The sequence below is a fragment of the Phyllostomus hastatus genome, unplaced genomic scaffold (assembly GCF_019186645.2).
Source record: "Phyllostomus hastatus isolate PE091 unplaced genomic scaffold, TTU_PhHast_1.1 phas_contig_196, whole genome shotgun sequence".
Classification (NCBI taxonomy): Eukaryota; Metazoa; Chordata; class Mammalia; order Chiroptera; family Phyllostomidae; genus Phyllostomus; species Phyllostomus hastatus.
Window position 1 is genome coordinate 29,756,635 of NW_025333709.1, and position 12,680 is coordinate 29,769,314.

Sequence of the window (12,680 nt, forward strand, 5' to 3'; positions counted from 1 at the left end):
CCTTGTCTGTCAGCCATCAGTAAAATGTAAGCTCTGTGACGTCAGCTCTTCTTTCTCTGTTTGGTTCTTTGCTGTATGCCCAATGCCTAGAATGGTTCCTGCATATAGTAAGTGCTCCATAAATATGTTGAAAAAATAAATGAATGAATGACTAAAGGAAGTAGAGGACATTGCCTTGGTTTCTTTCTTTGTAGTTCTAGTCCTCAGGTGGCCTGGCCACACTCTATTCCTTATTATCACATGTTATAATACTACCTTTTAATGGTTCCCCCTTTTTATTTTTGTCTTTTTCATCATGTAAATATATATAGGATCTCCAAGTCAAAACCATGTCACAAGATAAACCCAAGAAAAATTTTATTCCTGTGTCCTTCATTCTGTCTCTTGCTTACCCATTTGGTTACCATTTTTACTGATACTTAGTTTATTCTTCCATTGTTTCTTTTTGCAAATATAAGCAGATATGTATATATTTTATATACTCCCCTGCTTCTTACACTGACCCAGTTATCCTAGAGACATATGGAGATATACCTCTTCCCTTTTTCAAGGGATTTTATTTATTCATTTTTAGAGAGAGGAAGGGAGGAAGAGAGGGAGAGAAACATCAATGTGTGTTTGCCTCTTGTACACCCCCTACTGGGGACCTGGATGGCAACACAGGCATGTGCCCCGACTGGGAATTGAACCAGTGACCCTTTGGTTCGCAGTCCAGTGCTCAATACACTGAGTAACACCAGCCAAAACTCCTCTTTCCTTATGATAGAGGCATAGTCCTCCACTGTGTGGATGTAGCATAGTCTTCTCAACTAGTCCCATATTGATAACATTTCAGTAGTTGGCAGTCTTTTGCTATTACAATAATGGCATACTAAGTAATAAATAGCCTTGTGTATAGCTGTGTTTATTTTTGCCAGTTTACTTTCAGAATAGATTCTTAGAAGTGAGAGGAGTGGACAACCCCCTCTTTTGATTGAGATGATTCAAATGGTTTCTATTCATTACAGCCTACAAGTCAAGATTAAGAAAGCCCATCTTAAAACACATTTCTGGAAAAAATCTTATCCCACTCAGAATGAATCTATTTCTATTCCACTAATTCTCTCTTGCTAAAAACAAAAACAAAACAAAGAGAAAAAAATTGCATTTTCTCTTCTTAATATCATTCACATGGCATTTTTCACAAGCAGCTTTGTGTATATGGTTATTGTGCACATCTTATCTCCTCAGATGGACAATAAGCTACTGTGGAACAAGAAGCACATTCCTTATGACCTTCGTCATCTCAGGCTCCTAACTGTGTACCTTGAACTGGTAACGATGACCAAATGAATAATGAAGGTAGGTTAATCCAGCATGTGACAGTTCCCCATATAAAAGTATCCATTTAGAGTTTTGCCTCACATAACATACCAGAATAAATTGTAGGAGAACTAAAAAGTCAAATGTAAAAAATTATAAGAAAGTATTCAAAAAAGAAGTGTTTATCATTTGTTTAGAAGTCAGTGAAAGGAATTTCTACATTTTGTTCCTTTAAACTAGACTGAGCCAATGAAAACGAGCCTGGAGGCCTCCGGCACACCATTTTGGCTCCTCTCATAATTCCTGCCCATGTTCTCCACTCATGGTACTCACTGGCTGGTGTCACTGCTGGGCTGGCCCTTCAAGGGACGACAGAACATTTGTGCTCAAATCTAAGGCTCATTGAGTCCATTGCCACAGCTATGTGGAAGATCTGGCAACTATACTGTTGTTTGTGATCAGGGAAGACATTAGCTCCTGTGTGTAGGCGGTGACCTTTGCTAGCCTTTGGACTAAGTGTGGGAGGAGTTTTGTCTGCCTCAACTCTAATAGGCTTCACCCACTCTTGGAGGGGACCTTGTGCAACATTATGATGTAGCTCTGAATGCATCCAAAGTGGAGAAATAGAAAAGCATCTCTTTTATCCTGCCTTTTGGAGAGGTTGAAGAAATTAATTGCCTTCCACGTAGCCTGCAATTCTATCTTTGAAAGCAGTAGTATACCCCACAGTATATACACCCTCTCCCTGCCAAGAATGATCACAATCGACAGCATAATCTGACCTGCTGTCAACGCCCAACAAAATGTTTATGTTTTTCTCAAAACCTGTTTGCAAATGATATCATACAATAATTTGGACCCAATATTCAAGGACTCAGATGATGCTTAAACAGAACTGCTGATAACTGTTTATGATTGAAAGTTGCCTAAATTCCCAGCCATACCTCCTGATCCACTGACCTGAGCTGCAAAAACAGGCAAGAGGGAAAGCTCAAACAATTTGGGAGAACAGAGATGGTAGAAAAGAAGCAGCAAGTGCTCCAGCAGTGCCAGTAAACAGCCACGCCAAGAGACAGAGCAGCTCTGTTTGAACTGTGAGATGCCACTTCGTGTGTAGGTGTCCTACCTGAGGTAAAACCATACCCACTGATAACGGGGAACACCTGTGCCATGCCCTACTCTTCCCTGCACTGCCCAGCACCCTACCCTCAGTTCTCGAGACTGCAGATGTGAGATGAGAGCTATCTGGTTTCCAGGAACTTTGGGGAGACGGCATCTGTTTACAGGCAGACACAATGAGGAACTCCTGTGCATCAGGGAACTTTGCAGATTGGGCCCTCGTCCAGTATATCTGGTTACCAGTTCGTCCCAAGGCTAGAAACTCAGCCCTGCCAGGCAACAGTGCCACTGGCCCTTTAAATGCACTGTCCCTCCTACACAACCTGCTACAAAGGGTATAAAAAGGCAACTGTCTGCAACCGCCTTGTTTCAACATTTGCCAAAAATCATTTTCTCTTCTACCGTTGAACCCACTGCTCCTTGCTCTCATCTGTCCCCCTGGCTCTATGCTTTGTCTTTACAGATCTGCTTCTAGTTTTCCCTAATTGAAGAATTGTTCCATTTTTTCCCCCTCTAGGTTTGGGACTCTTGCCACTATATGCTGACTCTTATTTTTAAATCTTCAGGCTTTGTTGATTTTTGTGGCACTACTGCCCTGGCTAAGCCTCAACCCATTGACTTCTGCCCATAAAATCCCTAGAGGCTAGACTTGTCCACCAGCCTTTCCAATGAGCTCAGACACTGAAGTTTCTTAGCAAATTTCTGGCTGAGGGCTCTTCAGGCCTCACCCACCCTCCTCTCAAGTAACTAGAGTACTGTCAAGTGAGTGGCTAGTAGGAAGTCTTTTGAGAAAGAGATAGAATTGCCTCTCTCTCTAAGGAACACATTTTTTCAATATGTTGGGAACCAGATGTTCTGAAGCTTCAAAACTGGCCAACTTGCTTTTAGAGCAAAAGGATTGTGTCATTGGGTATCATAAAGGCAATAACTCTTGCTCCCTCAACCCCCATCCCAGATGGTGGCTGACTGAGGTATCCATAGTCTTTTAGGAAAAACAATGGAGAACTCCTCTTGGTTGTGCACTGTTGGGAATTATGAGTGCAGAATCTGAAGTCAGACAACCTGGATTAAAATTCAGCTCTACTGCTTCCTGGCTATGGGATCTTGGAAATTATTTAACCTCTTTGTCTCAGCTTCCTCGTTTGTAGAATGGAGATGATGATACTAATAAAAGTTACCGCAAATGACTATTTTGAGTTTTAAATGAATTATTATGTATCATTAAGGTGGTCACTAATTATTAGCTACTATTAGTATTGGGCCAATTCAGAGAGACCTGGATATTTACAGGAGTAAACTTCAAGTCTACATATAACTATGTTTATATAATGATGATGAATGAGGAAGTAACTTTCTAGACGTGCTTGGGCAAATTGAATAGCTGATGAGCCTTTCAGTCTGTGTAATATTCTAGGAGTATCCCAAAAACTCCAGAATGGAATTCCCTACAGACTTCCTTGGTAGAAGAGTAATTATACAAATATGTCAATGACAGCTTACATGAGCCTAATACAATCCTGTATTAGGCTGTACAATCCTGTATAGAGATAGTCTGCTATCCCTACAGCATCTCTAAGTCAATATCAGAATAATCCCAACATTTTAAATCCCAGATCAGGTTACCAGACTTGACTTATCAATGTGGAGATCTGGATGATTCTTAAAAAGTGTTCTATCACAGAAAGGTAGGTTCTCCAGAACATCACAGATATTCAGAAGCGATTCTTATTCGACTCTTTCAGCTTCACTGTCCTGCTGATAAACTATTAAAAGAAAGGAGGAAACAACAAATGTTACTTAACAATCTTTTCTTCCCACTTCCTACCACAGAAAGTGTGGCAGATAAGGTATTGTTTCATCTGGGGCTGAGACAGCAGCCTCCTAAGTGTTCAAGAGCCGGTTCACCACTTCCTCCATCATGGACCACCCCAACCCTGCATCAATATATGGCATGCCCCCAGCAGTGTGACAGAGGCCACCCTCTGGCCAGAACACCTCTCTAAGGAAGGGATACCTGCCATTATGAGCACTTTTCAGGCAGCCCCCAACTGTGAGACCGGACCAATGCTGACTGGAAAAATTCTAAGTCTAAATACTTGGCCCTTCTTTTTGCCCCCAAGATTTTAATTCTGAATCTCTTATGTACCTAGCCTGTAAAGTTCCTGGAATACCTTTTTAACATTGCATGTGCCTGGCAGTGAAGAAGAGACCCCTTGATAGAGCAGAGGGAGATACATCAGGGGAATGACGCTGGTGAGGAACAGGTGAGAGAAGACACAGAGGAAAGAACTAGCCAGATGTGTGCCTGTGAAGATCAAATGGCTGCATTGGACAGCAGAGTTTTTCTTAGAGAATTTGATAATTTTTAAAAAATAGATGCAAACATTTCTGTAAGTGCCTAGAGATTTCTAAACACACACACACCATGATTTAAGTGTTTAGGATTACTAAATACCTTTAAGCCATTGAGTAACAGTTTTTCAATCTAAATACTTCTAGTGCCTTGTAATGTTTTCCACTTGCTCACAAGTTTCACCAAGAGCTGACATGCAAGTAGGAGCAAGTTATGGAAAGGACCACACCTGCCTAGGAAAGAAGCTAGTCCTTCATTCAGCAACAAAACAAGCTTATCATAAAAGACAACACCTGCAAAGCAAGTTGGGCTGTGTGCATACTGCAGATGCCTAACCTACCAGCTCTACTCTTCATATCTGTATGAGAGTAACTTTTAGAGTGACATTTAAAAAAGTGCTCTAACATTTGAGTCACTAGAGAAGACAGTATTGTAATTAACCTGAAAGAAAAAGATTCTCACACAGTTTAGGATAGAATGAAAATATTCTTTTCCTCATACTTTAGTGAGAATCTGAGGGTTTCTATTCTCAGCAATTCTTAAGGGCTGTTGGCATTCAGAAGTGGAGAATGACCTAGTTTCGAGGATGACTTATATAGTGTGACATGTTGCTCTTCTGGAAGAGGAAAATATACTGTAAAAAAAAAAAAAAAACCATTCAACATTATTAGGAATTACCACTGTAATGATTTGAGGCACAACAAACACATGTATGTACCTGAAATTCTCTTTTAGGAGGCTTCACATGACCTAAATCCACCCATTCACTCAACATTTATTAAGCACCTACCACATAGTAGACACTGTTTTAGGCACCAGGGATACAGCAGTGAGCCCTGTGCTTACACAGTTAACATTCTACCGAAGACAGATAGGAAATAGACAAAGGAGGAAATACATAATGTGTTTGAGGAAAAATGAAACAGGCTAAGGGGATGGGGAATGATAGCGATGCTATTTTAGAGGATAGTAGTAACAAGGATAATGAATTTAGGTCATATTCAAGGTGAGACCAGACTGAAATGAGTCAGTAATGAGACAATGTAGAGGAAGAATAGGTGCTAGACAAAGGGAATATCAAGTCCAAAGTTCCCCAAGTAGAAGCATGCTTGGCATATTTGAAGAACATCAAGGAATCGGATGATGGAGGTGAAGAGTAGTAGTCCATCCAATACATGCAGAAGTTGCCTTGGCAATGTGGCTCAGTGGATTGAGTGCCAGCCTGTGAACCAAAGGGTCACCGGTTCAATTCCCAGTCAGGGCACAGGCCTGGGATGCAGGCGGGGTCCTCGATAGGGGGTGTTTGAGAGGCAATCACACATTGATGTTTCCCTCTTTCTCCCTCCCTTCCCCTCTCTAAAAATAAATAAATAAAAAGATTAACAGTCAAAACAAATATTTATTAAAAAATACTTACAGAAGTTGCTAAGTGTCCAATCTTATAGCCCAAGGAAAGTACTTTAGATTGTAAGTATGTGGGGAAGCAAGTGGAAGATTCCTAGCAGGAAAGTTACCTGATCTGATTTACACAGAGGATCATCTGGTTCCTCTGTGACTCACGGGTTATAAGCAGCAGACTAGAAAAGCCCTTTAAGAGAGTAGTACCACAGTAATCTAGACAAGAAAAGGCAAATTGAACTAGAGTTGTAGTAGTGGAGGTGCTAGAAAGTATTCAGACATGTTTTGAATATAGAGCCAGCATGACATGCTTAGGGACCAGAGATTACGTCAAGCACCATACTTGGGGTACAGCTAGAGTCTGCCACCAGGCTTCTTGGTTTTCAATTCATCCCTCCACATGACACCAAACTCTCCTTACCCCATGGAATATCAGTGTTTAACTTAATACTGTCATGTGAACTATTCCTTTCAAGGAATATGTTTGAAGTATCCTCAATACAGAAACAGCCCACTTGGAATCTATTCCATAAACCATTAAATGCAAGCAAAAAGTGCTATATGCAAAATAGTCAGTGTTTAACATTCTGGCAACCAGTCTCTTGGACACATTCAGATATATTCAAGACAGCAATGCTATTTAGATGAGCATTATATGGATGATACATATTAATTCACAACTGTTGTGTACTAGCAGACAAGGACATCCTCTAACTGAGTGTGCATAGCTGAGAAATACTCTATTGATTTATCATTAGTCAGGAAACTTTCAAAATACTCAATGCTGTTTTTTGCTATGAATAAACATCAATCTTGTCCTTGACCTGTCAGAATGCACATTCTACCCTTCAATAAATTTAGTATTGAATACCCACTGTGTCAGGCAATACACTAGACATGGAAAGCAAAAATGAATGGTCCATTTTTTTCGACTATACAAACAAAAATGAACAAAAAAGATTTCTTAAAAACATTTTTATAAAAACCGCAGAACTACCTGTTCAAAACTACTGATCAGGTAATGCTAAACAGAACTAGATGTCTGTGGAATTGTCAGGAAAAGGTTTCCTGGATGGATGAACGTGAGTTTTAAGAAATCAGATTTGACAGGTAGAATATTCCAGGCAAGGAAAATACAGCACAGAAAAGCTAAAGAGTACAAGCAAGTAAACCACGACCACACCCAGGAGTAATGGGACTGGATTATTATTAGCTATGGGTGGAGGAGGCAATTGGAGGAAATCTGCAAACACAGCCAAGTAGTACACAACTGACAAAGGAAGAGGAATAAAAACGATAAAAACAAAGCATTTAAGTGTTTTTGTTTGTTTTGTTTTGCTGCCTGTAGTACACATTATAAACGGGTGCCACTTAACGGCAGACTTTTACATTCATACATCTCTCAACATTCATCGGTATATATGTCAACATGATTATTAAGTACTTTTAATATAAAACTTAAAAAAAAACAGGACCCACAATGTAAAAGTTTTTCAGAACAAAACTGATCGCAAGAGCCCATTATGCATCAATACATGGACAAAGGCAAGGAGAGAGGAGCAGTTTTCTATACCCTGATTTTAAGTCGGAGAAACTATGTTTTATACGGTGAGATAAAGCCTTTCAAGTGCTTATTAGCACAGTGTCTTGCCCGTAGTGGGCACTCAATTTATGGTTATTATTTTGACCTTAGATCTTTCTTAACCATTTGGGATTCTGTTTTCTCATTTGCAGAGATGGGTCACAGATGGTTTCTGAAGCTCCTTCTAGCCAATCTCCTGTTGCAAGTAGGCATCGAATAAATATTTGCTGAACAAACAGGCAAAGTAAACTGTCTTTCCTTGGGGCCTGGTTGAGTGCCCTTCGGAGAACCAGCAGGGAGGGAATATATGATCCACTTGCTAGTCCCACATGCCAGTGCTTAGGGGTAGAGAACACACTACACGCCCCTCACCTATGACCAATAGGCGGAGGTGAGCGGGTCGATTTCCCTCGCTCGCGCCCCGCCTGCGGCGAGAACACCCCACCCCAGCAGCCCCGCAGCGACCCACCTCCGCGGACGGCGCGGACACGCCCCTTCCGGCACACGCCCCTCCCGCTCGCCCCGCCCCGCCGCGAGCTAGCCACCCGGTCCTCACTGCGCCCGCCCGGGCCGCGTCCATCCTCGACGCTCTGAGGTCACCGACGGGGCTGGGCTGCGGGGGGCGGAGGGGCGGAGGGACGGAGGGAAGATGGCGGCCGCGGCCGGATATTGGCGCCGCCTCCCCCAATCCTGGAGCCGGCGCAGATGAGGCGGGTCGGCTGGGGCCAGCGGCACTTCGGAACCCGAGCTGGGGGGGACGCTGGCGGTGGGGCCTGGCCCTGCTCTATGCCGGCGCCTCGGCTAGAGTGAGCGGCAACGGCGTCGACGCGTCTTTGCTCCGGCTCTTTCCCGGTGGTTGTGAGTCCGAGCGGGTGGCGGGCGGCAGAGGCGGCGGGGCCGGGATGGAGGACGTTAACTCCAACGTGAACGCGGACCAGGAGGTGCGGAAGCTGCAGGAGCTGGTGAAGAAGCTGGAGAAGCAGAACGAACAGCTGAGGAGTCGCTCGGGAGCCGTGCAGGGCGCTGGCTCCTTCGGGCCCGGCAGCCCGGTGCGAGCCGGCACGTCCACTCCCTCCTCAGGCTCGGCGTCCCCTCGGGGCTTCCCCTTGGGCCTCGGCGTCAAGTCGACCGGCGGGGCTGGGTCGGGCCCGAGGCGGACGAGTAGCGAGGAGCTGCGAGACACCACCTCCCTGCTGGCAGCGGGCGAGGGCGGCTTGCTGGACGAGGTGGAGCCGCTGCGGCCCGAGGAGCTGGAGCGCTTGTCAGGCTGGGAAGAGGAGGAGGAGAGCTGGTGAGCGCGGGGCGCCGGGCCGGGGCTGGGCGGGGACGAGCCCGGGGGCGGAGAGCGTCTTCCGAGGGTCCCCCGGGGAGGGCACCTGGCGGGACACCTCGCTTTGTGTAGCCGGATCCGCTCTCTGACGGGGACTCGCGTGGCTTTCTCGCTTTGGCCGGGGGAGGGTCAGCTGGACTTGGAATTCGAGGAGTGCGAGAGGAAAGGATCTAGTAGCCAGTTCTCTGGGTTGTGTACCCTCTGGGTTTTGGATCCCCTTGGGGTCTGTGGGTTGGCACAGCCTGGGAAGGGCTGCTCGTCGAGGGAGGAGCCGGAGGTGGGAAACTGCTTGTAGGAAGGGATCCTGCTTTGTGTGACTGGGAATAAATACATACTGGCTTTGGGATGGTGGCCTGAGCATTTTGTGTGTCGGGGAGGGGTCTACTTAATTGAGGAGGTGTCCCCGGGAGCGGTGCAGACCTTAGTGGTCTCAGTCTGTGCAGTGGGCAGTGCTTTGGACGAGAGGGAGATGGGTGCGTTTCAGGCGGCGAAGGGGAGACCGTGTGAACCAGCACTCCCCTTTGGGCAGCAGGGTAAAGCTTGCTTTGTGTGCAGAGGGCAGAGGATGGTGCCGCTTTGTGTGAGAGTCAAGGGTGGAACAAGAGCCCTGGCTCTTATTTCTTAAACAAGCACTGGGTCTGGCCTTTTTTGAGCTGGACAGTTATCACAGCTGTCTTTCTTTTACATTTTTAAGTAGGGCTCTTGGAAAGCCAAAGCTGTATTTTCATAAGCCAACTTCTTGATACAATTGTGACCCACATGGTAATATCACTTCCATAAATAGAAAGGACATGTGAGGCAGTTACCCTCATATTTTATTGCAACCACATAAAGCTGTCTATGGGAAATTCTTTCTCTTAATTTACCCATTTATAAAGTTTTAACTTTTGGCTAAAACGTTTCTGCTCCTTGTTGAAATTGAAACTTACAAGTTAGTGAAATCGAAGTCCTTCAGGGGCTCCGATACTGCAGGACTGGAACTTTACAGAGTACCAAGGTGGTTGAGAGCTTTGCCTGGATTCAGGCCCTGTCTCTGCCATTTACTAGCTGTGTGACCTTGGGCAAGTTATTCTGAGCTTCATTTTCTTCTTCTATTTGATGGTGAAAATAATAGTTCTTAACTCTGTAGAGTTGTGAGGATTGAAAGAATCCCTGTAAGCTTTTAGTACTGGGTCTGGCATATAGTGAACTCTCCCAGACTAGCTGCTCTCACTCTTAAGCCTAGTTATTTAAATCAAGATTTCCAAGATCTTAGAAGATCCTGGGCGAGTCTAAAGATTCTTAAAAGTTGATACCTTACAGGCTTTTGGGGATCCAAGTTTTATGCAGTTAAATAACCTGGATGTATACAGTGAATTGCCAAAAAAAAAAAAAAGTGATAGGAACAAAAAGTTTTGAGAGTGCTCAAAAATTGAGAAGAAAATAATAGTCCAAAGTAGCTGAGGCAGACTTTAAGGACGGGAGGTGGCATTAGAGGGAGAGAGAGTGGGAAGGGAATTTATGCTCCAACAACTGCTAGCGCAGAGTCAGAGGTGTTTGTAACTCCTAATTAGGAAGGATTGAATTATAGAGGTACTCTTGAATATATAATGCCAAGCAAGCCTTTGTTTTATTGTCAAGTGATAAGAAATATTATTAGAACTAACTGTGATATTGACAGTTTTTTCATAGTGTCCCCCCAAAGGAATCTTGGGTATGTATACACTTTAAAAGAACCCAGAATCATCCAGATATCATCACATGCCTCTTCCAAGTGATGATGATGATGCTGTAATAATGAGGATTAGCTGCACTCATCAGCCCATTTTTAGATTATGTATTATTAGAACACATTGACTCCACTTGCAGAAGCTGATTAAGTCTTACAGCTTTGGTTTCTGAGTATAGGATTTGTTATAGTAAAGCAAGTCTTAAATACTATCCTAGAAGTTTCTTTTGACTGGGTGGTTCCTGGTTACTGCTTTGATCCTGGATACATTTCTTGATACTGTAGATATCCTGTACTTTTTGAAGAAATTTGCGTGAATTGAAACTTTGATAACTAAAGTGCTTTGGGATGTGTTGTGTTTGGAGTGTAAGTTGAAAGGGGGTGAGAGTTAGTGGCAGGGGGAGGAAGATTGAAAGAGTCAAGATTTTTCTCTTTGTAAGGTAAAAATCTACTTTCCCATAAGATACCTATTGTACCTTCTTTTTCATGTAGAGGAATTGTTTTTTTCTCCAAGTGTATACCATATAATGCCAGTTCTGAATGTGTCGGTAGATGCTGTGTGAAAAAATAGTGATGAGTCTGAGGTCAAATATATATGGGATAATCAAACAAAATAAACAAGTTTTTTTAATGCTGTACTTTTTGATATGCTAATGTGAATTGAATATAGTAAATCTCTAAGTGTTAAGGTTTCCTAAACTTCCCTGAGATCTTAAGGAACTGGTATCCATAGAACATACTTAGAAAACAGTACTCTAGAGTAGTGTTTTTTACAACTTCTTCTTCTTCTCCTTTTTTTTTTTTGCTCCAGCTTCATGACCAGAAATACATTTTGCATCATAGGCTAGTACATGTGTATGAATAGTTGAAACAAAAGTTTCATACAGCTACAGTTACTTTTAGTACTCGTGGTACCCTCTGATATTTTCTGATCTGTTTCCTTTAGGAACCAGGCCTTTTTGACATCAAAGCCTGTGCTTTTCCCACTGTTTTTTTTGTTTTTTTTTTTTTTGCTTTTTCAAGTACAATCTCTTTTCCACATGATTGACTCCTTAAAACATTTGAACTCTACTGTGTTGATCCTCTGACACCTCCCCAGAACTGTACTCAGCATTTAGATGGTACTTGACCAGACAGTGTGTGATGAATATAATTGCTTGAGCTAAGTGCTGTTATTTTGAAACCAAATATTTCATTAACAGTTTTAAATTCTGTTACTTATGCTTAATGTGAGCCTGTAGGGTCAGATACACTCTGTACCTTGTAATGATATTCCAGATTGACAATATTTTAGTTTTATTCCATTGTTTGGAGGGATAGGCCTAAACCTTTCCCAAGCTTACTATTTATCACCTTGTCTTAACTTAACTTCAGTTTCCTTTGAAGAATGTTTATTTGACCTATTTGAACAAACTATTGGCAGAAAAACAAGCTAAAGAGGAATATTTCTGCCTGCTCTTTGTCATCTGGTATCATTGTATACTTTGCTCCAGTCTTTTTGTACTAATCCTCTTAATACAATTTTTTCTCCTTAAGTTTTTATTTGTTGAGATGAAATTCACACATAATAAAATTCACATATTTAAAGTGTGATTTACTGGTTTTTTAGTATATTCATAAAGTTGTACTGCTGTTACACCACTATCGGATTCAAAACATTTTCATCATTCTCACAAAAAACTCCAACTTGTTATCAGTCACTTCCCATTCCCCCAGGCCCCAGCTCTACTTATCTACTTTCTATGTCTCAGGAATTGCCTCTTCTGCTCCTTTCATATCAGTGAAATCATATAATATGTGGCTTTTGTGTCTGGCTTATTTCATTTAGTACAGCGATATTCTTTCTTCTCTTTTCTTTAAAGATTTATTTATGTTTAGAGAGGGGAAG

At 42.7% G+C, this 12,680-nt stretch overlaps 1 protein-coding gene across 2 annotated transcripts in view; it reads left to right on the plus strand.

The window, feature by feature from the left end:
• Window positions 1-7,221: 7,221 nt before the first annotated feature.
• Window positions 7,222-12,680, plus strand: part of SLAIN2 (SLAIN motif family member 2) — a 71,556-nt gene continuing 66,097 nt past the window's right edge. Inside the window, exon 1 of one of the 2 annotated variants that reach the window (XM_045834162.1) lies at window positions 7,222-9,045. In XM_045834162.1, the coding sequence (XP_045690118.1) occupies window positions 8,657-9,045 (389 nt within the window). In that variant the 5' untranslated portion in view covers window positions 7,222-8,656. The remainder of the gene's footprint in view (window positions 9,046-12,680) is intronic. The other variant, XM_045834161.1, reaches the window with a different exon arrangement.